Here is a 24,886-nt window from a genome sequence, read left to right as displayed (position 1 = left end):
GAGGGAAGTAGGAAAGAGATAGAGAGGGAGAAAGAAGGTAGAGGGAAGAGAAAGAGATAGAGGGAGTGGAGTAGTATGAAATGTAGAAGGAAAACGGGAGATAAAAGTATAAAAAGAGCAAATTAAAGATATACATTTATGACATTTTGGACAGAAATATATAACTATGGATGTTTTGATATTATATTTATGTAAGTTTGGTGAATATTTTTTTTTTTAAAAAGTGTTAACATTTTAACACTGTACCAAATGAGTCAATGTATCTAAAGGTGAGAAATTAAACAAAACATTATTTTTTTTCTGAAAAGACCTGTTTTACCAAACTATTGTTCATAAAAACATTGGAGAAGAAAAATAGCATTTGCCTACCCAAAGACAAGCTTTCTTTTCTTTGTGGCTACTCGCATATACAGATGTGATTCACACATTCTGTAAAACATAGGTTGGTAAAATTTGGTTTTGGCTTCATGTGAGGCACTATGGTTTGTAAACCATGGTATTTGAGATAATTACATATGGGCAAGGTTTCTATTCCAGTTTTAAATGAATTGATTTAGAAAATATGTAAATTTAGCCAATAGGAGATTTGTGTATTATTTACATTGTACTATTATACAGCAGAATTCCCGAGAAACAACAGGAGTAATCTGAGAGATCCTCTGTCTGTAATTGTGGGAACAGAGACTTTCATTGTACCAGATAGCATCAAAAATATCCTCTCTAGGATGTCCTCAGGCCACTAGTTGCCTCACTGTTTCCAGACATCTATTGAAAATATTTTTAATATCATTAAAGCATCAGTAAATCTAGGAACATGCAGTTTTGGCAAATTTGAGTATTAGATGTTTCATTCTATTTTGTGGCATTGTATTTTTAACATGCTATTATTTTATTTTGATTGCTTTTTATGTCAATTGTTTATATTTTACATCATTTCTTATTTTGATTTTTTAAAATTATTATTTTTATACTCTAATTATGTTACAAGCTGCGTGGAGGTATTTAGAACAAAGAAATATGAATATACTATACAGGTAGTCTTCGCTTATAACAGTTTAGCGACTAGATTTACAACGGCACCAGGAAAAAAGTGACTTACAACCATTTTACAGCATCCCCATGATCATGTGATTTACATTCAGATGCTTGACAACTGACTCACATTTATGACAGCTGCAGTGTCCCGGAATCACATGATTCCCCTTTTTATGACCTTCTGATAAGCAAAGTCAAGTGAGAAGCCAGATTTGCTTAACAACTGTGCTATTAATTTAATAAGTGCAGTGATTCACTTAACAAATGTGGCAACAAAAATGTCATAAAATGGGGCAAAACTTACTTAACAAATTTCTCACTTAGCAACATAAATTTTGGGGTTCAATTGTGATCGTAAGTTGAAGGTTACCTGTATATGTTTGTGCATGCACACACACAAACAATACAGAAAATATATTCAAGATATATTTGAATAGATGGTATATGATTCCCTCATGCAGCTTTTCCTAAGCTGCTGCCCTCAGGATTGACTCCAGGATTCTCAGTCATTATAGTGTTGGGTGCAGAGAGTGTGGAGTGGAGACATATAAGTTTAACAAACTATTGTTATCATTTTAATTTAGATGCAATAGTCCCAACTATCTGAGAGCATAAGGTTAGGAAATGTTGCTTTACTAAATGAAAAAGTTTATTTTAACTATCAGTATTGCTGTGAATCAACTGCAATCTCTTACCTAATCTGTTGAGGCGTCCCTCCTGATGTCGCATTAGTAATGGCCCATGCTGCTTCCTTTATAGTACGGAATTCAGCTTTTTGAAGAATTTCAATCAATACTGGAAATATATTTGCATCTATTACAGCCTAAAGGAATATATATATATATATATAACATTTATTTATTTATTGGATTTCTATGCCGCCCCTCTCTGAAGACTTGGGTAGGCTTACGACATATAATAAAAAACAATAAAATACAATGACAATTCCAATTAATTAGCTAAAAATCTAACCTAAAATCCCTAATATTTAAAAAATCAATCGTACACACTCAGACTTCAGCCACACATAACATTCATCGGCCAGGGAGCCTAAGATCTAATTGCCCCAAGCCTGGCTATATAAATGAGTCTTAAGACTCTTGCGGAAGGCGAGGATGTGGGGTAGTGTGAATCTCTGATGGGAACTGATTCCAGAGGGCTGGGCCCCCCACAGAGAAGGCTATTCCCCTTGGCCCTGCCAAGTGACATTGTCTGGTTGACGGGATCTAGAGAAGGCCGACTCTGTGGGACCTGACCGGTTGCTGAGATTCATATGGCAGAAGGTGGTCCTGGCAAGTGATCTGCCCGATGCCATGTAGGGCTTTATAGCTCATTACCAACACTTTGAATTGTATCCAGAAACCAATCAGCAACCAAGGCAGTCCGCGGAGTGTTGGAGAAACATGGGCTTGTCTAGGAAGGCCCATGACCCTTGCACAGCTGCATTTTGCACGATTTGAAGTTTCCGAAAACTCTTCAAAGGTAGCCCCATGTAGAGAATTGCAGTAGTCGAATCTCGAGGTGGTAATATTGTAATAACTCTGAAATTCTTTACGACAACAGACTAACCTAATACTGAACTTACTCATTCAATGGATTCTGGATGTACCAAGAAAAAAAACTGGTCTTAATCACCAAATAACAAAAATATTATTGCAAAAATGCCTGTATTTATATCATCTATACAGCAACACAAATATATAATGTAAATTGATACAATTATCTCAATTATGTAAAGAAAATAAAACAAAAAAAATAATTAAAAAAGTAAAAAACAAGAAATCTGCAGTAATTTTACAAGCAATATACATATGGATTTAATGGACATTAAAATGCATGTACCGTATATACTCGAGTATAAGCCGAGTTTTTCAGCCCCAAAAATGGGCTGAAAAACCCGACCTCGGCTTATACTCGGGTCACCACAAGAGGGCGCCGAATCACCACAAGAGGGCACCCCGCGGGAGCCCGGCAGGCATTTCTGGCTTGGGCGGGTGAGGGAGCTATGGCAGGTGCCTGCTGAGGCAGCTTCGGGGGCGCCTTTGCAAGGGCTGGACGCAGGGACTGGGCTGTGAAGGTCACACTTTTATACCCTCCACAGCTCCAACGATGCCGGATCTCTTGGGGCTATGGTTGGCTGGTGCCTTTACTTGAGCCGGGAAGAGGAGGCACCTGCCCCACCCCTCCCACAGCTCCGACAGCATGCGAGAAGGGAAAAACGCAATGGGAAGCCAGTGAGGGGGTGGTGGTGGATTCCTACTTCTGTCTTCTCACCCCTCCCCCATCTCATCGGCTTCCCATTTTCCCCCTCTTGCGCGCCGTTCGAGTGGTTGGCTGGAGACTTTCCTTGAGCCGGGGAGAGGAGGCACTTGCGAGAAGACAGAAGCTCCAGATTTGCTAAGGAGATCCACTTGGGAGGGCAGCAGGGAATGGAGGAGGAGGAGGAGGAGATCCAGAGTAGCCTGCAGCCGCAGAGGAAAAGGAGGAAGAGGAAAGAAAGAAGAACCCTCGCCGACAGCATAATTATTTATTTAAGTACCGGTATTTTTAAAATAAATTTAAACTCCTTGTAGCGGCAGGAGAGCGAGAGAGAGAAATGAGCCTTTTCCTCAGAGGAGGGGGAGCAGTTGGCTGGCGTCTTTGCTTGAGCCGGGGAGAGGAGGCAACGGCCCCACCCTCCCCACAGCCGAGCGGGGGGGGGGCGTTGCCTCCTCTCCCCAGCTCAAGCAAAGACGCCAGCCAACTGCTCCTCCTCCTCCAAGGAAAAAGCTCGTTTCTCTCTCTCGCTCTCCTGCCGCTACAAGGAGTTTAAAATTATTTTTAAAATACCGGTACTTAAATAAATAATTATGCTGTCGGCGAGGGTTCTTCTTTCTTTCCTCTTCCTCCTTTTCCTCTGCGGCTGCAGGCTACTCTGGATCTCCTCCTCCTCCTCCTCCATTCCCTGCTGCCCTCCCAAGTGGATCTCCTTAGCAAATCTGCTTCCCCGAACAACACATGGGGCAATAAAGGAAAATGGAGGAGGAGAGAGCCAGCAAGCTAAAGTGGGGGTGGGGGGAACGGCATGAACTTTCCCCAGGCTTTAGAAGCCCCCAACCGGAGAGAGAAGCAGATTTGTTAAAGAGATCCACTTGGTAGGGCAGCTGGGGAAGGAGGAGAACAGCTCTTTCCTTTCCTCCTCCTCCCCCTGCTGCCCTCCCAAGTGGATCTCTTTAGCAAATCTGCTTCCCTGCACAACACATGGAGCAGTAAAGGGAGACGAGGAGGAGGGAGGATCAGGGGTGGAAGATCCAGCCAGCCAGCCAGCAAGCTAAAGGGGGGGGGGGAGGGGAACGGCATGAGCTCTCTCCAGGCTTCTAAAAACTCAAGTTTAAAGAGCCCTGGGTTAGGGTTAGAAATGCAAGAGTCTTCAAACCTGGAAAGATTAAGGCTTGTGGACTTCAACTTCTACTCCTGAAGTAGCATGGCTGGTGCAGGAATTCTGGGAGTTGAAGTCCACTAGTCTTAAAACTGTCAAGTTTTAAGAGCCCTGGGTTAGGGTTAGAAATGCAAGAGTCTTCAAACCGGGAAAGATTAAGGCTTGTGGACTTCAACTCCTACTCCTGATGTAGCATAGCTGGTGCAGGCATTCTGGGAGTTGAAGTCCACTAGTCTTAAAACTGTCAAGTTTAAAGAGCCCTGGGTTAGGGTTAGAAATGCAAGAGTCTTCAAACCTGGAAAGATTAAGGCTTGTGGACTTCAACTCCTACTCCTGAAGTAGCATGGCTGGTGCAGGAATTTTGGGAGTTGAAGTCCACTAGTCTTAGAACTGATAAGTTTAAAGAGCCCTGGGTTAGGGTTAGAAATGCAAGAATCTTCAAACCTGGAAAGATTAAGGCTTGTGGACTTCAACTCCTACTCCTGAAGTAGCATGGCTGGTGCAGGAATTCTGGGAGTTGAAGTCCACTAGTCTTAAAACTGTCAAGTTTTAAGAGCCCTGGGTTAGGGTTAGAAATGCAAGAGTCTTCAAACCTTAAGACTTGTGGACTTCAACTCCCACTCCTGAAGTAGTATGGCTGGTGCAGGAATTCTGGGAGTTGAAGTCCACCTGTCTTAAAACTGTCAAGTTTAAAGACCCATGGGTTAGCTTTAGAAATAGGTTTTAGCTTGGTTGCTGATTGAGCTACTTTTTTTACTTTTTACTTTATTGTTATTACCAGATTGCTTTTGTTTACCGTCTTTTAAATTTACAGAGCTAGTTTACTGGTTTTCTTTAAAATATATATTCTAAAACATTTAATCTATTGATGTCTCAATTAATGTAATTTTATTGGTTTCCATTTTTATAAGTTACCAGTAGCCACTGCATTTTCTACCCTCGGCTTATACTCGGGTCAATAAGTTTTCCCAGGTTTTGGTGGCAAAAACTGGTGCCTCGGCTTATACTCGGGTCGGCTTATACTCGAGTATATACGGTATATGAGGTTGTATTGAATACATAACCTCCAGATAAAGCTGCCCATCCCTTCCCACCTATCCAGTACTGAGTGCTGAATAGCTTAAAAAAATAAATGAGGTTGAAACAGAACAAGAAGAAATTGTTAAGGGTAAAAATAATTATATATAACAAAGGCAACAGAATACATTACCTGAATTTGTGCTCTGTTTCCTGCAGTGATGTTAGATACTGTCCAACATGCTTCTTTTCGAATAGATTCCTTGGGACTACTCAGCAAATGTAAGAGACAGGGTAATGCAGAGCAATTTAGAATTACCTAAAATAATTTGAAAGATGAAAAGTTCTGCCTAAACAATGTAAAATATAGTACATTGCATATAGCTGAAATAACAGTATTTACATTCTGAGTTACTATTTCAGTGAACAGATTATGCATTAAGGCATACTATGCTTTCTGAAAAATCTGTTTTATATCCTAATAAAAACTAAGTGTGAAGGTGCACAGAAGGAAGAAAATAAAAGGAAATGGTACATAAATGAAACAATACCGGGGCACTCAACTGCTTTGAAACTCATAGAATTTGGTCCTCAATGCATTTTCACATGAATATTTTATCCCGGTATTAACCATCACTTTGGTACACAATGCACAAACTAGAACTTGCCCGTGTGGCTGCCTTGGAGTCACTACATTATTTCTTATGGGAAAAATCTGTTTAGTACTCATCGTTTCTCGTACTCATTGTGCCCTATGGAACTAATTAATGATGAGTACCAAAGATATGATCTGCATTCAAAAAGCAGCCCTGCAGTGCAAGGAATTATTGCATACCACTATAGGTGATAACTCCTACTTTTATGCTTCACATTTTGCAAGTCTACTGCCACTCTGAGATACAATACTTTAACAGACAAAATGGCAGACAAACAAAGCAAATCTAAACAAGACAAAAAAATGTGCATTTAAATATAACACACACAAATTGGCCCCTCACTTGAATACGGATGAATATATTTCAAGAATAATAGATCGTTGAAAAGCAGGTCTATAATCTATAAACTTCCAGAACTCTATTTGCCCATCTAATTTGACCTATCTTCTATTTACTGTTTTAAAAAACCCCAATTAACAGGTAAATCCAACATCAAAGCTATGCTTCAAAGCCCTCTGTTAAACATCTATCAAGTATCATATTTTTCACACTATAAGATGCACTTCTCACCCCAGAAAGGTAGGTGGAAATGGCTGTGCATCTTATAGTGAATATTGGGGAGGGGGGTTGATGCAGCAGCAGCAAATGCCACTGCATGACACCATTTGTCACCGCTGCCACCGTTCACTGCCGGCAGGGAAGGTTGGAGCCTTTGTTGCTGAGCAGCTGATTGGCGATAACATGTCAGGCTGTTTGCGGCAAGGATGCTACTCAGATGAATACCGGATGGATGTTGGGAGGCAGATACATATTTTTTCCCCTTTGTTATCCTCCTCTAAAGCTAATGTGTGTCTTATGATCCAATGTATCTTATAATGTGGAAAATATGGTGTTTACACACAGAAAGTCCAGAACAGCTTATAATTTACCATAAACCACTGCAGTCATTATCTCAGTTATGTCCTGGATCCAATATTTTCAACTGATTCTTAATAAAAAATTTCCTTAATATTATAACTGGGATCTTTCCAAACAGTTGTATCTCATTCCCCTTTCAGATGAGAAATATTCCTCTTCCACAATATACAAACCTGGATAGCACAAATGCTGGAATCAAAGTTGAAAACAGCACAAAATAGGATGAAAGACTTACCCATATAGTCCTATTCTAGTTCTTTCCAATCTCTACATAATCAGGCAGAGATATCAGTATGAGCTTGAGTTTGGGCAGAACTGCTAGAACAACCCAAGACCCTCTTTTACTGAAGATTCCCAGATTACATGGGAATCTGTAGTCACTTTCAAGGGATTACGAGTACTGCTTCCTTTCAGACTGAATTCCATGCATTATGAATTTTCTTAGCATTTGGGTAAATACCTAAATAAGGCTATGATATTCCCTATACTGATAAGTTCAGGTGATAAAATTCTATTGTATTTTTCAGAAAAATTGCTGAAGTAAGTTTAAAAATTGCCTTACCTGAGTTTGAATATCATCACCAGTCACAATATTTCCCACTGCTCTTAATGCAGGAGACACGACCTTGTAGTCATTGTGCCTAAGCAATGGAATTGTTGAAGTATTTTAAAGATAGATAGATATATGTATTCTTCCTGATACAATCATTTTTTATTGTTCCTATGAATTTGGGGATAGTATGCTAATCATTCATACAGCTTATCAAAGAATTCCACCATATTTTATCTCAGGGCAGAACAAAAGCATAATCATACTAAAGAGGCAGGACATAATGATAAAATTAACTTCTTAAATCAGTGGTTCAAAAATTGGAAAAAAACCTGGGCTGCTTCAATTAAATGAAGAGAAATGCTGTGCTCACATATTATAAAATGCACTTCTTCTGACACACACACACACACACACACACATCTTTTTAAAGCTTTTATATATGCATTTTTCAAAATTCATAAACACAATATGATTGCACATAGGAATCTTTTTCTTTTCTTTTGATGTTAAACAATAATCAACAGATTTTTATGATATCTTTTCTAACAAGAAGTAATATTTTAGAAATGAGCTCACTACATTTGTTATTAGAGATAGTGTGAAATTAATGGTTTAAATATACTGTTTCTTTTTGGAAATAAATCATATGCCTTAACTCAACTTTGAAACTTAGTATTTTCAGATGTTTACTTTCTTTTGAAGTTTATTTTTATCATTTAAGTGAACATCTGGAAAAATTGACTTATTTGTACCCGTATAGCAAAAGGCTTACTATTCAGCTCTGGAAAGACAAACATGAGTCCAACTATTTAGTAGTCTGAATTGATAAATTAGTTGTGAGAATTATGGCTTGTCTATACCAGTGATGGCAAACCTATGGCACGGGTGCCACAGTGGCACATGGAGCCCTATCTGCCAGCACACGAGCCATTGCCCTAGCTCAGCTCCAGCACACATGTGCGCACCGGCCAGCTGATTTTTGGCTCACACGGAGGCTCTGGGAGGGCATTTTTGGCTTCTGGGGGGCCTCCAGCAGGGTGGGAGAGCGCGTTTTTGCCCTCCCCAGGCTCGAGGGAAGCTTCTGAAGCATGGGGGGGGGGAATAGGCCCACTGGGCCCACTAGAAGTTGGGAAATGGACTGTTTCTGGCCTCCAGAGAGGCAGGGGGAGCAATTTTCACCCTCCACAGGCATTGAATTATCAGTGTGGGCACTTGGCGCAGGTGCGATAGTGTTTGCACATGTGCTTTTGGCACCCGAGGGAAAAAAAGGTTTGCCATCACTGGTCTATATGATACAACTCTATGTATGTATGTCAATATTTACCCTATATGTATTTTATTTTTCTTTTAAGTCTTTTCCTTCTTTAATTCAATTTTAAAAGGGGGGGAACCCTCAGAATATATAGATTTTTTTTTTAGGTAAAGGCTAATTAAATTTAAATCCATTAAATCTGTAAGAAATAAATCAACAATGAATGTGACCAGTGCCTTCAGAATGCTACTGTATGCACCAGCTGTGTGGAAAAGAAAAATGAAACTGAATAACATGAAATGAAAAAATGTCTAGCTACCTGAAATAATTCAAGTGAGCTCTTAGTAATATGTTTTTATATGGTCAAAAGTATGACCTCTACACTGGAAAAAACACTAAAATCAACTCTAAAAGAAAACCAAATGAATCTCCCTAAATTGTTCAATAACGCCTAATCACTTCCATTGGCACAAAGTCAAACCATGCTGTGGAGAGAAAATGGAAAATATTGCTTCAGGTGTGTCTGCCTGTGAGGGTGGGAGAGAGTGCATGCACATGTATTTGGGAAGCGAGAATAACACAGAATATTCAAATGGAATTAATTATCATTCCCTGACTAGATCTTTACACTGGAACATTTGATAGCAGACTCCTTATATCTAAGTACTGCTTAATACAGGCACAAATTAAGCTGATAGATTAAAAAAAATAAGCTGAATTGGATGCCTTTGCCTGTCCTGGATTTGCCAATTGTAGAATTCCTGCTGTCTCATAGAAGAGTATAGAGACAAGAAAGACAACTATCACTGCAGGCTCACTTGTAGTGCTGATATGGTTTGAAGAAACTATATCTGACACACAGATTTAATTTAATGGTATACTATCATCGGCAGCATTCTGCTGGTGAAATAATTATCTGATTTAAAGAGACTTACATGAGAAGTTCTACCAATCTTCTGCAGACCCCAGAATCAATAACCGCTTGTATTTTATCATTCGGTCCATCAGAAAGGTAAGAAAGGGCCCAGCAAGCATCTGCTAATACATCCGAGTCACTGCTAAACAACAGCCTTGATAGAACACCTAAGCAAGGACGAACCTTAAGAGTTTAGAAAGAGAGAATTGTAAATTGTAAATTTACTTTTTACTGCAAGCATTTTTCCAAGGATGGAAACCAAGAACTAATACCTTAAAAATGGCAATGTTACTTTTTAAAATATGCCTGTAATTGTATCTCTTTGCAGAATGATACATATGCCAAATCTAAAAATACTAACAGTGCAGTACCTCCCCCAAAGAGGCACCTCTCCCAAAGTCTCCGAGCCCCTGCACCAATTGGCTGGCTGCAAACTATCTTGGGCGGCCAAACGCCCAATGTGAATTTCAATGAATGGGCCGTGGTGAAGGGACTGGAGGAGCCGTGGCCCATGTGCCAGGGCAGGAGGAGGGCCAGCTGATCAGAAGCTTTTGGATAATAACGCAAAAACCTTGGAGGAGAAACAGGCATGGCCAAGGGTATGAGCCTAAAAGTCCTAGACCCCCTACATGCATAGTGTTTACGGGCAGCAATAGAAAAGTGATCCCATTGGAAGATCTCATTTGAAAATGCTGGACTCTTTCATTTGAAAATGCTGGACTCTTCCTGTTGCTTAGTACGGATCAGTTGCAAGTCCCATTTCCAAAATGGGTGTGAATCAAGTAAACACAGTAAGGAATTATTTCAAATTTGATTCTCTAAAAGAGGAATCTGTAAATAACCTATTTCTTATTGTGTGCCGACAGCATGCATGCGCCACAGGGCGCACATATGCTGGAACCCATAATGCAATGCACCCCCCTCCACTGGACTCCCACACTCTCCCCACCCTTCAAACATGCGACCCCCACAACGCTCCCCCTGCCCTTATGCGCATGCGATCACCATGCCCACTGTTTTGGGCCTAGCAGGCCTTCCTGCAGCCTCCTGGGACTAAAAACAGGCCGTGGGAAAACACACTGCACCCCCTGCTCCCTGCCTATGCATGCATATCTCCAACACCCCACCCCCCCACATCCTGAAAATCAGCTGGCCGGCAGGAGGCACACACACATGTGGTGCTGAGCTGGGCGACGGATCGCGTGCCCGCAGAGAAGGCTTGGCGTGCCAGCTGTAATTCATATGCTATAGGTTTGCCATCACGGCCTTTGGGTATTTGGTATCATTGTAACTCTTTAAAAACCTATGAGAATATTCTACTATTTCACAAATGGTCATTATTACAATGTACCCTATATTTACTTTTTCTTAGTTATGTTGGAACTGAGCTGGCTTAAGTCTGTGTGTGTGTATGCACGCGCGCGCACGCACGCACGCACACACAAACATACATGCTGAATCTGAATTTTCTTGAACCGAGACCAGTGTAAAATAACTTTAGCTGGGATTGAACCAAAAAACATTACAGATAGTCACTTTCAGGATATTTCAAGTATAGCATAACTCACTAAATTACTTCTTGGTTGAACTGACTTTTATGTTAAGTATTTCCAGCAGATACTGTGTAGAATACTGCTTTACTCTGTTACAGCCAATTGTTAATTTAATTTCATTGGTTGTTTACTCTGAAAGTGAATGTCATCATCAGGAAAGTTAAATTACTATATTTAGTTCCACTTTAGAAAAGGAAATATTTATCTGGACAAAAATGGTTGACATTTGGAAAAGTTTACTTCATACAAGATACATTAGAACAACAAAAGGTATGCGTTTTATTATTATAGCATTTTTATAGAATGAAACATGGGCCTTACCTTGCTAAAATCTGGAGGTGGATTTTTGCCTCTACAGAGGTTTGAAAGTGCCCAGACTGCATTTCTGGTAGTTGTGAGCCTGTTAGAATGTGTTAGAAGTCTGTAAAGACAATAATAATAATTTGAATGATTATTTCTGTGATGTACATGAAAATAACTTCACTTTAATTAATATAGCTATATACAATGGTTTTGTTGTAATGTAATGTTTTCATGTAATGATGGAGTAGTATTTCAGGTGTAGGACAGATTCTTATTTGTATCTCCTGGGCAGTCAAACAGGTTTACCTGTGATCTCATCTGAGCAAACTGGGGGGAATGCATGAAATAGAACTGGGAAGGACAAGGAGTGGCTGTTTTATGAATATGAAATTGGATATAATCCATAGAAATTATTAATTTTTGGAAAAAGACAATAAATGAGAAGAAACACGTTTTTATAATTTTTAGACAAATAACTGAACTTTTATTTTAACAAAAACTGTTATTTAAAATAGGCACGTTCTAGCACCAAGAAGATTTATGTCAGCATACTAACACCAAAAGTATATACCTGACATTTCAAACATTTCTATTCAGAGTTCAATGGTGATTAACTCCAAAGAAAAAATTACAAGGGCTGGGCAGTGCTTTGGAAATAATACAATATGTTTGCAATTGTGTAAAGCAATTGTGCCTTTTCTCAAAATCACATGCCTACCAGATTATTCTGGGAAATGAGTTAAATGTTTATTAAAAATTGCAGAGAACTGTTTCTAATTCCACCCACTCCAAAACGTCTTTTTTGAACCATTGCATTAATCATTACCAATTTACTGTTTATAAATTAGCAATTAACCTGGATGTTTTGGTTAGATAGTTATGCATACCATTCAGTTAACTACCAACCGTTGATCTGTACTTACTGTAAGAGTGGAGGAAGTATTCCACAGCTTAATACATAATCTCTGCATTCTGCATTATCTCCAGCAATATTGCCAAGGGCCCACACTGCCTTAGAAACAAAGGTGTAAATTAATATTCAAAATTCTTTTAAAGACTTTTAAATGCTTATCTATAATTCTTATGCTTAGAGTTTATAACAATCTGATCATTCATGTGGAAGTATATAAGCTGTGTCCAAAAGACAAAAATAATCCTATTACTTAATGGCTAATGTTAACATGAACTTCCACCATGAGAATTCATGTTTGCAGCTGAGCCTAAAAACAGCTTGTGTTGTTAACTGCTAGAAATCCTGCAAAAGATAATGGTCATTTGGACCAGCATAGGAGCAATCACCAAAATAATCCATGTGCCAATCCTCATTTCTATGTATAGTGGTTAAAGTGTTATAGATATAGAAATATCTATACAGGTAGTCCTCAACTTATGACTACAATTGAGCCCAAATTATGCTGCTAAGCGAGACATGTGTTAAGTGAATTTTCATCTATTTGACAACCTTTCTTGCCACAGTTGTTAAGTGAATCACTACGGTTGTTAAGTTGGTAATATTACTGTTAAGTGAATCTGACTTCTCCATTGACTTTGCTTGTCAGAAGGTCGCAAAAGGGAATCATATGACTCTGGGACACTGTGACCGTCATAAATATGAAAGTTGCCAAGAATCTGACTTTTGATCACATGACCAAGGGAATGCTACAAGTGTGAAGAACAGTCATATGTCACTTTTTATAGTGCTGTTGTAACTTCGAAGAGTCACTTAAACAAACTGTTGTAAGTCGAGGACAATCTGTAACAATATGTAACAGTAAAGAGATTCATTTTATTCATAGAGTGGGAAAAGCAAAAAAAAAGCAAAAAAAAAAAACCCTTTTCCATACAAAGCAACCAGTATAAAAACTCTTGTTAATTTTTTATAATAATATTAATTTTGTATTATTATTAATATGTTTTTAATAAGCAAAATTGGATTTTGTGCAGAGTGACTTCTAAATGTTTTGCATAACCCAAGCCCTGCTACCCCCAGGAACACTCTGAAAATCAGGCTCTTTTAGCAGGCCCAGGGCCATTGAACCCGTTAATAGGTTATGATTATTTTAATATCTGTATCCCTTAGATCAGTGTTTCCCAACCTTGGCAACTTTAAGATATTTGGACTCCATCTCCCAGAATTCTCCAGCCAGCATTCGCTGGCTGGGGAATTCTGGGAGTTGAAGTCCAAATATCTTCAAGTTGCCAAGGTTGGGAAACACTGCCTTAGATAACTGAAATTTGTCTTCTATTGTTATATCGCAATTGCAATTTGTTCTGTTCTTGAGTCATTTGGTGATTAAGTACCTTAAATGATGTAATAAATAAATGAAATAAAGAAATAATAATCTAATAAATAGATGAGCAATTTTTTTACTGCAGAATTCAGCTCTTTTCTGAAAATTCAAAATATTGATAATTAAGCACAAAATATTTACTTAATGGGACCAACCTAAATAGTTTATAATTATAAGAGACATTAGCTCCAACTGTCTTGGATGGCAATCCAAAAGTACATGTGCAAATTGACTTAATTTCAATATCTGAGTATATACATTGAAACTCTAGATATGGAATATAGTTGAATCTTCCTACCGACATCAAAAGCACCAACATAGGCAACATTCTGTAGAACATAAGAATGTGATAAAAGTACAGGTAGTCCTCAATTTACAGTCATAATGGGGACCAGAATTTAGTCACTGAGTCATCACATGACTAGATGATTTTATGACCATTTCACTATGGCCATTAAGCAAATCACATACTCATTAAGTAAATCACCATCATTATATGAATCCAGCTTTCCCAATTGACTTTGCTAGTCAGAAGCTGGCTGAGAACATTGCAAATAGCAATCATGTGACTAAGACACTGTAGCCATCATAAGTGCCAGTCAATTGCAAAGGGCCTAAACTGAGATCCTGTGATTGTCTGAATATAATAGAAGATTAATATGTATAGAAAAAGTAATGTATGTATGTATGTATGTATGTATGTATGTATGTATGTATGTATGTGTGTACATACATACGTGTTGTGGTTGGCTCTGGCCCAGCTCCTGCCCCATGGAATGTGGAGGTGGATGCAGGGGAAACTTCAACATGTCATAGGCCTGTTTTATTGCCGACAGTCAGGTAGTTCAGTTTCCTCGGACGAAGAAGAAGGTGGGAGTGACTTGGAAGAGGGGGGCTTGGCACACATCCCAGGAGGTCAATCTCCATTATCTTCGGTCGATTCGGATGCGGACATCTTGGACCCACGTAGGCGCAGAGTTATGCGTAAAAGAGACCAATTGAGGACATATTACAGGAGATAAGAGATGCCACCTGTGTTTGGGTGGGGCTCCAGTAATTAGTGCTGCTGCTATAAATAGCAGCGTGTGGGTTTGGCCGTCGTGGAAGATTATCTGATCGTTGTTCTTCAGGACTGCCTTGCTGTTTCCGGACTTTGTTTGCTGATTTTTCACGACTTTGAAACCAAAGCAGAGCAAAGTGTGTGTGTGTGTGCTTCACTTCGTGGAAGAAGAAGGGCTGTGACGTTTCTTCACAGCTGCAAGCTAAGTACTTAAGGACTGATTAAGGGAATTGTACAGACTACCAGGTTGTTTTGGGACGAGTGCTCTTTGCAATATAAAAAGAGTCCTTAGTTTATTTTGAATTTTGTGATAAAGAACATTGTTTTGAATTTTCGAACGTGTGTGTGTCTGAAATTTGTACCCTTGAATTTTTGGGAGGCTCATACCAGAGAGCCCGGCAGAACACGTACATATAGATAGAAAAGAAAAAATGATGTAATGGAGATATACCGATGTAGAAATGTTGCAGAGATGATAATTATGTTATAAAATTGGAAAAAAACCTGATTAACAGAAATTATATATAAAAAATAAAGACAAAACAGTGGAAAACACACAAATATATGATTCAAGTCAGTGGTGGGTTGCTCCCAGTTCTTAGGATCAGTAGCGCCAATAGCTGGAGGCTCTGTCCACCCACCAAGGATGCTTCTGCGCATATGCAGAATCATCACATGCAAAGTGGCAAAATTATTTACAACCCACCACTGTTCAGGATTACCTCTAGATTAAATTTTGTTTATATTCAAACATGTATTATTTTTTTATTCCCAAAATTCTCTGAGGCCTAACATTTTTCAATGCAATTGAATCTGCATAATTTAAAAAAATCACAAAAAGTTACCTGCTCCTGGACATCTTCGTGTTCAGAATTCAAGAGTTTAATAAAAATTGGGACTGCTCCAGTTTCAATTACCACTTTGGTATGCAGGAAAGTTCCAGATGCTATATTTGTAAGAGCCCATGCTGCTTCAAACTAAAAGGTAAAAATATGATTTTTAAGAATTTATTTTACAATCAATTCTGCATGTTTATTTTTTATGGGCCTTTTTTTTCTCACAAGAATATAGCCTTCAATTGTACTGTGTAAATTTCTGCAATGAAATAAGAGTTTAGTATTTGTGTGGAATATTCTAATTAATCATTCTCACACAATTTTAGCAAGAATATAAATGCAGTCTTGGAGAACAGTAAAATATTCTTATACTTCAATAATAATTTCAACGTGGGAACAATTCACATTTGAAACTTTGGGAGAAACAATGGAAACTATGGCAACACTACAAGCAAACAAAAGTCCCAATCCAGTGTTGTCTCACTGAATAATCTTACATTATTCAATATCTTTTTTTAAAAAAATATCTGCTTGTGGGAATAATGTACTCACTATGGAACCAAATTTAAATTGTGTTCCTCCTACAAGACATAATATTTATGTTTTGGGACCATTTAACTTGTGGAACGATTAAAATATTTAATAAATGATGGGGAGAGAGAAGCAAGACCTCTCATCCTATTCCAATAACATTTTAATTCCTTGTCCTTCCTCCTAAATGTATCTCATATTATTTCAGGAACTCACTTGAAGAGTGCAATTATCATTTTTTTCTAAAAATTTGACAAATCTCTCCACAACTCCTGGTTTTTGAATAACTTCATCAATTGGAGGATTAGGTTCTGAAATGAAAGATAAAGTAATCCAATAAAAATAAGTTACATATAAGTTCAGTACGTTGGAAAACAATTAAGAAGGAAATATAAAGACCGCTAATAGCACAGAACTCTGAACTTGCTGGAATATTGCAGATGAATGAAATTAAATTCCCCATTTTAAACTGTGTAAGCTGATTGCTCTTAGGGAAGTTATTATTCTGTCTTTAAATCTAACCTAACTCACTGATGTATCGTAACATTCAAATGCTGTTAGAAACTCTCCAGAAGAATATAGAAAACAAATGTAAACCATCTGCCATACATAGAGAATAAGCCAAAACTCTCTGCCAGGGAACTGATCAATACGTAAATCAAAAAAATGTTTACTAAGGAATTGCATAGAGTTTCTCATGGTTTCATATGTAAATACCAAATTAGTCCACAGTTTAACCTAGCTTAGTGATCAGTGTGATGCTTCTAAAACCTCCCTAAGCAATAGCTCCTTTTCTGTTGTTCCTTCCCAATTTTAATACTCAGTTAACATACTAACTTTGAATGGGAAGATTTCATTTGGTATGAGGATAACAGCCATGAAAGCAGAGCTTCTACTCCACTTTTAGGCAATGCTACTGCCATATGTTACAATCAGGAATCACATAAATGAAGGATTATTGAATGAAGAATTATAAAGTGAGGATACGGCAGGATTCAAGAAAGCCTCAGGGTGGTGCACTTAAGCCCTTCCAAACAAACCTTAAGAACTAGCAGAGAACACAACAGTTTAGAAGGCACACCGCCATTCAAACTATGCTTTAAAACTTAAATAACAGCTGAAAGAAGAAAGCAATTAAAACATGCTTCCCTTTCACCAAGTGCCAACTTACCCCAAAGCCTCAAAAATGAAAAGATCTGTCCTACATTTTACTTACATTCCTGGTTGTATTTATAAATAAGGGAGGGCATGTAGGTTAATTTGTGAAAACAGACATAAAGTTATTGTGTCCTTTGGACCAAACTCTTTACAGAGACTTGCGTCTTCAGGCACTTATGATTAAACAATGACAATGGTTCTTCAGCCTTTTAAATTACTGTAAGGCTTAGTGTTTGGGGACTAAATCTACAATAAACCTCTTCTAGTGCACTGCAGAGATGTCTGAATTATTGGGAAGAAGCAGAGTCTTTATCTTGCTGCTTCCATTTCCATTATTTCCTCCCTAGTAAATATAGTATGAATCTACGGTAGCATATACATACTAGAGGAGGAAACCATAATTATACATACTAAAAGGAGAAACCTTAATTATTTTAATCAAGCAGTTATTTAATTAGCCTCTTTTCAAATTAGGCTTGCTGATAACTTGTTCCATTTTAAAAAATAATTTGAAAACACTGAACAGATATAACATGGAACAACCACATTTATCATTTCTAAGAAAAAAATAGTTAAAAATTAAGCTGAAGAATCCTTAAAAAGGATTACTCTTTCCTCAAAAACAAGAAATAGAAGCCTGAAAAGGGAAAGAAAAAAAAAATCATTCCAAACAAAATAAAACTCTTACGTATTAAACGTCGGCACAATAATAATTACTGTTTCATTAGTTATCAATTAATATTATATCAAACACAAGATAAATTATAGTATACATTGCTTCATCTTTTGACTAATAGAGAATATTGTTTTTTCCAGTAGGATAAGAAATACATTTCTAAAAGCTGTTCCTTAAGCACTTTTATCTTCCACTTTAACTTTTATCTCACAAAAACCAATCAACTTTAATTTGAGTGACATATGGCAGCTTTGCCATATTAGCTAAATTAGTGGAACAACAGAGAGAAACCCTTACAATGTACAAAGTGGCTCTCTTCTTTTCCATCTGAGGGTGTATCTTTTTCATTTTGTAATTGGACATCTGCCAATACAATCATTTAAGATTAAAAAACAAATTAAGAATACTTAAGATGTATTATTAAAAATTATTTTTTCAATTTAATGCAAAATGTATTAAATATTAAGAAAAAATCATATTTTGCTGATTTACCTTTAGAAAGTAACTTTCTGAACTTTTGGGTTGCTGCAAGTTGTTGACTAGGATCATCTGAGAAAACCATCTGAATCATGTCACATGTAATCACATCTTCCTAAAAATGGAAAACCATTATAATTTCCTAAAGTTTTAGCCAGATTTGTAAATGAGCTTTAAGGCATGTGATAGATTGCTTACCTCCAGAACTGGTACAGTAGAACTTACATCAGGATCCTGGATTGGGATCTCCTGCATTGACTCTTCGCTGGACAGCAGGGAAACATTTCTACGTTTAAATAACTGAAAAAGAAATGTTTTAAAAAAACATGTTGGAGATTATTTGGGGGGAGGAGATACTACATCAATCACGCACATCATTTTTTTCTATTACTTTTTCACTTTATCAAGTCTTCAAGTTTTCTCTTGAAACATGAAAACTGAATCAACAATGCATTACTATTAGCTCTAATTCTCCTTTGGGAATCCATTTACAAACAAGATGCCTAATGAATAGTTAGGAATATGTGCTAAATTTAGGAATATTTATTAATTGGATTTCTATGCCGCCCCTCTCTGAGGACTGTATATATTGGTTTATTTTAATTCAGTGATGGCATTTTCAAACAATATTATATAACCAAAGGAAAAATTAATAAGTACAATGAGAAGTATTATGAATCTTTTCTTTATTCAGTAACAATCAATAAAGATCAGTTTATTTTGTCAAAACCATCATATTTTTTGGACTATAAAACCCTTCAGACTATAAGACGCACCTAGCTTTTTGGGAGAAAAACAAGCAATTTGCCTCCTTGCAAATAGCAAACAGCCTGGTCAACTTCAGCATAGCCTAATTTAGCATGAACAGCTGATTGGAGGTAGGATCTTCCTCCTGAAATACCATCAATCAGCTGTTCAGGCTATGGGGATTGCTGCCGTTCACCACTGCCACCTATTGCCACCTCCGATTTTCCCCATTTTCTGCTTCCACTCATCCGATTTTCAGCCTCTGTGGGCTCCATTTTTGGCCCGTTCCACCTATCCCTGCCACCTGGAACAGGCCAAAGATGGGACACACAGAGAAAAAAAATGTGCACAAAGGCAGCACCGGAGATGGGCAGCATCAGCTGATTGATGGTATTCTGGGAGGCAGATCCAACCGCCAACCACCTACTAGTGCTAAATCAGGTTGTGCTAAAACTGACCAGGCTATTTGTTCTTTGCTGCAAGGAGGCAAACTGCTGGGAGGCAGAGGCTAAAGGGTGGGGGCTGGTGGGTGGGGCTTTGACAACATTTGCTCTATAAGATACAGAGACATTCCATTTGATCCGAAAACATGGTATATCATAAAAGGTTGCTCCTGCAGAAATAAGGCTTTCCAAAATATTTTTGACAGAATCATTTTAGTCTGAAATATTTTAACATGCAAAGCTAACAATATTCCTTAAATTAATACTTTTGTGGAAAAAAGGAAAAACAATTATAGACATCTTCACTATAAATAGTCTAAATACAAGCAAAGTAAGATCTAGATACTTCTCACAGTATATTTTTCATTATTTTTTCTTTTAATCAATGTTATTGAAAGTTTTAAAGAGAAGATAAAAGCTACCAAAAATTAATTCAGTATAAAGAAGGGGAGGGGAAACAAAAAAAGAAAGGAAGCGAGCCAGTCAGGGATCAGAGTTGGACGATAAATTATTTCACCAATGAGCAAGTTAACGGGCTTTATGACTGTCATTGCTCAGCTATGATTTAAATGAGTACTTACTTGTTCTTCCCTTTTTTGTTTCCGAAGCTGAATGCCTTCCTCCTCTCGGCGCCTTCGCATTTCTTGGGGATTGAGGGCATTGTTTTTATAACTTTTCATTCTGTAATTATCTTTTTCTGGGCTTGCCATGTTATCTGCAATAAAGAACACAAGGCTTTACATCTCCAATGATCTTTTATGGAAAAATATTTTTATTGATAGTAAGAAACATTTGATGTTGTAAACATTGAAAAATGGCAAAGGTGCAAAGTAAAATAGAATAAAGGGATGTCAAAATATGAATATTTTTTAAAATGACAGTACTGTATGTGAAGACTACTGCATCTGCGCCTGCAACTGCTTCAGAGTTCAAATTTCTCATAATTTGCCCATAGACTGCTTCTACTGACTGATGGCTTCCTGCAGTTTGATAGTTTGAGTCTCACCAGCTCAAAGTGGACTTAGTTTTCCATCCTTCTAAGGTCAGTTAAATGAGGACTCAGATTGTTGGGGCAAATATAATGACTCTGTGAACTGCTTAGAGAAGGCTATAAAGCACTGTGAAGTGGTATATAAGTCTAAGTGCTATTTCTATTTCTATGTCAGATAGAAAGTGTAACTTGCCCTATTGTGCTTACTTATACAGATTAGATACTGTACTTCAAAAAAGGTTTTAATTAATATTCCTTAAATTTCTCTCTCAATATACAAAGTGTTTCCTCAATTTTCACTGATGTTACTGTCTGAATGGCACTTTTCATTTGTTTGTCCTCATGATTAACAATGCCTCAGCAACACTGGTATCCTTTCATATTGTAAATATTTGAATGTATATTAAATATCTCATTTTGTGGAATTGATAAAAAATTAGCTATTCAAATACTATTGCTAAATCTGACCCTAAGAAAGAAGCTTTTAATTATCCTCCTCCCAAGTAAATGGAAATAAAATTGTATGTCAAAGAGGTAATACAAAAATTATAGGCATATACAAATTATTCTATTTGTTTAGTTCAGTTTTGCACAAACATACAAATACATGTAATGAGTGCCATTAAATTAAGTGGGTCTTCTAAATAAATCAAAACTGGAACATGTTCATCTTGTTCACATAATTAATTAACCTAATTTGTATGTAAAATTCTTAAAATGCATGGGTTAATTGGAAAGAAACTATTATTATTAGAACATCAATTCACCTTGTTTCCATTGCAAGATACAAAAAGTACTGATATTTAAAACACAGAAACAACAATCTGAGCAGTATGATAGAAACTAATCAAAACACACTAGAACAGACTTGTTTATAGCAGCACAGAATACAAAATGAAATTAACTGATGCACAGAACTTTCAAGGGGCATGTTCAGCAGTTCAGAAGTATTATGAAAACAAAGTACACATCCTAAGTATCAGATTCTACAATTCTGGTCTCTTCCTGAGAAGCAATTATGCTTCATATAGAGAGGGGCACATTCAGCAAAATGCCATGAAAGAATTAAGGATTGTCTGAAATTCATTTTTAAATATTATTTCCATAGGAAATAAAGAGAAAATGTTTGCATCTCATCAAATACAACTGAATGAATTGAAAACTTTAGAGGCTCATCATCAAGCATAGTTACAATGGTCAATGTTATACCAACCAGACGCTTTGCATAGGCTTGAAATAAATGTAGTACAATGTCGTAAATTAATTCCGGGTAATTCCGGGTTAGGAGGCACAGCAACCGAAGCAGGATTAAAATTTTGTACAGTGATCTATATATGACTAGTTTCAACAAATGAACTCTCAAAATCAAGAAGGATGCAACCCTCAATTTCAACAGTCACAATCCCTTCTAAATCTGAAGCAGTCTTCAAACCTCACTGCTTTCAAATTTAGAAGGTATGTCAGGTGTTTCTCTGAAAATTCTGACTAAAGCATTTGAACAATTTTTGCCATTACAATGAAACATACACTCTTCTCTCCCTAACTTCCTTTCCCTAAACTAGACAGAGCTGGGTACTGCTCCATGAAAGTGTTAAGCAGAGGCAGGAAAGGTGGGTTGCAGCATTAAAAACTTCTTCCCTATGGCTATGAATGCTAAGTATAGAAGCTGAATTTGGGGCACTGCAAAGAAGGGTGCTAGTATAGAATAGAATTCTTTATTGGCCAAGTGTAATTGGACATACAGTACTAGGAATTTGTCTTTGGTGCATATGCTCTGAGTGTACATATAAGAAAAGATAAATTTGTCAAGAATTACGAGGTACACCAATTAATGACTGTCATAGGGCAAAAATAAGCAATCAGGGAACAGTATAAGTGGTACACACATACAACCACAATTGAGTCCCAAATTTCTATTAAGTGAGACATTTGTAAGTTGTTAAATGAATCACTGCAGTTGCTAAGTTAGTAATCCAGTTGTTAATTGAATGTGGCTTCCCCATTGACTTTGTTTGATAGAAGGTCGCAAAAAGGTGATCACATGACCTCGGGGCACAGCAACAGTCATAAATATGAACCAGTTGCCAAGCATCTGAATTTTGATCATGGAGATGCTGTACAGGTCATAGCAATAGCAACGCTTTATTGCTCTTCCAGAAAGCTGTAAAGACCAGGATTTTCTGACAGGCCTGGGACCACTGACTTCGGGGGGGGGGGGGGGGGATGATTAGCGAGATCAGCCCATGGATGTATGGATGTCTGTAACTATTTTAAATTGAAACATCTTTTATATTGATTTATATCTGTTTTTGTTGTAAGCCGCCCTGAGTCCCTAGGGATGGGCAGCATAAAAATTTAAATAAATAAGTAAGTAAGTAAGTAAAACTGATATACCACTTCACAGTACTTTTACTGCCCTCTCTAAGTGTGTCAGCATGGTTTCCCCAACAATCTGGGTCTTCATTTTAACTGACTTCGGAAGGATTGAAAAATAGTCTTAAGCCATTATTTTCAATGCCATGGTAACTTTGGTCACTACACGAAGTGTTGTAAGTTGAGGACTACTTGCAATTTGTTTTCCTTTGTGGGGGGGTGGGGAGAAGAGATTGCTGCTAAACTACTATTGCCAGCATCCCCCTGGCTTTGGCTATTCTTTCCAGAGATGCTGGGAATTGTGGTTCAACAGTTATCTGGCCTAGCATCAGAAGGGATAGGAAGGTTGAGTGACTAAAAAACGGAAGCTTAGACTGAGAAATATTGGCAGCAAAGATTTGGATCTAGATATTTTTTGGTTTCTTTTTCTTTCTTATTATGTTTGGTTTATATGGATGTAATTATTTGATGTATGATGGAGAAAAATTTAATTTAATTTTTTTTTAAAGTTACTGGCCTAGCATCAGCTGTTTACAGGAGGGTGTGTGTGCAGACACACACTATTTTTAAAAAAATATTCCTGAACCTAACACTGCAATCCCCGATCACTTGTGTTGATCAATTACTATTAATTATTGTTTCCAGTTGTTGCTCCCCCTCCCCAACAACAACAACCTTGCCATGAACAAAAAGAGCAGGGACAGCAAGGAAACAACGCAGACAGCTAGCCTGTCTCCTATCCGGGTTCGGTGGAACATTTTTTAAAAATATTCCTGGACCTAACATTGTAATCCCCGATCAGTTGTGTTGATCAATTGCTTTTAACTATTGTTTTCAGTTGTTGCTCCCCCTCCCTCAACAACAACAACGTTGCCATGAACAAAAAGAGCACGGAGAGCAAGGAAACAACGCAGACAGCTAGCCTGTCTCCTCCCCGGGTTCAGTGGAACATGGATCCCACGAATGTCTAATGTGGGTAAACTCTCTTAAGTATAAACATGTTCGATTCCAATTATCACTCGACAATTTTACCAAGGCGCCCAGTGGAAGAGATGGTGAGAGTGCCGCCGGCCCAGAGGAAAAGAGAAAATGTAGCAAATATCAAAATAATAATAATTACTGTCCTCTCCCCAATTGCATTGGGTAAACTTTGTTATTTCAGGAGACGCTTCAAAAGGCAGAGAGAGACCCCCGCACATCACCTTTGCCTCTCCCGAATGAGCTTCATTCGGTTTTGTCAGCTTTCCCAATTCAGACTCTACTTGAAGCAAGGTCAGAGTTTAAACCCCGCGTCTTGACCTCACATCCACAAAACGCCCACGCACGTACCCATTGGAGGGCGACCCCAGGCGCCGCTGACCCTCCACCGCAGAGAAATCGGGATCGCAATCGAAGATGGCGGCCCAAAGGGCACGAAACGCCAAGCTGGGCGCCGCCTCTTTTTCCCAGCGTGCCCTGCGCGCGGGAACCGCCAATTGGTCGAACTGCGCCGCTTTCTTCAAAAGCTCCATAGAGATAAGCAAACGGTAGAGTTGAGTGGATAGACATAAACAGGGGTTTTAGAGCGAATTATACTAGGTTAAAGAGATATAAAAAGGGTATAAAAAGACGCTCAATTATCAATTACCTCGGAAACCGCTGACTTGAAAATCTATAGAGATTCTCAGCCATCCAGGTCACGG

The 24,886-nt window shown here is 37.9% G+C and overlaps 1 protein-coding gene across 2 annotated transcripts in view; it reads right to left on the bottom strand.

The window, feature by feature from the left end:
- KPNA5 (karyopherin subunit alpha 5) overlaps positions 1 to 24,690 on the bottom strand; it is a 31,219-nt gene extending 6,529 nt beyond the window's left edge. The window contains exons 1-12 of one of the 2 annotated variants that reach the window (XM_070733420.1): positions 24,534 to 24,690; positions 20,422 to 20,555; positions 18,849 to 18,950; positions 18,666 to 18,765; positions 16,556 to 16,650; positions 15,818 to 15,949; positions 12,545 to 12,633; positions 11,640 to 11,739; positions 9,785 to 9,948; positions 7,607 to 7,685; positions 5,664 to 5,789; positions 1,731 to 1,858 (exon numbers count right to left, since the gene is read on the bottom strand). In XM_070733420.1, the coding sequence (XP_070589521.1) occupies positions 1,731 to 1,858; positions 5,664 to 5,789; positions 7,607 to 7,685; positions 9,785 to 9,948; positions 11,640 to 11,739; positions 12,545 to 12,633; positions 15,818 to 15,949; positions 16,556 to 16,650; positions 18,666 to 18,765; positions 18,849 to 18,950; positions 20,422 to 20,555; positions 24,534 to 24,537 (1,253 nt within the window). In that variant the 5' untranslated portion in view covers positions 24,538 to 24,690. Of the gene's footprint in view, positions 1 to 1,730; positions 1,859 to 5,663; positions 5,790 to 7,606; positions 7,686 to 9,784; positions 9,949 to 11,639; positions 11,740 to 12,544; positions 12,634 to 15,817; positions 15,950 to 16,555; positions 16,651 to 18,665; positions 18,766 to 18,848; positions 18,951 to 20,421; positions 20,556 to 24,406 lie in introns of both variants that reach the window. The other variant, XM_070733421.1, reaches the window with a different exon arrangement.
- Between the last annotated feature and the right edge of the window lie 196 nt (positions 24,691 to 24,886).

This window comes from Erythrolamprus reginae, chromosome 1 (genome assembly GCF_031021105.1).
Source record: "Erythrolamprus reginae isolate rEryReg1 chromosome 1, rEryReg1.hap1, whole genome shotgun sequence".
NCBI classification, from domain to species: domain Eukaryota; kingdom Metazoa; phylum Chordata; class Lepidosauria; order Squamata; family Dipsadidae; genus Erythrolamprus; species Erythrolamprus reginae.
This window is presented reverse-complemented; position numbering and strand designations above follow the sequence as displayed.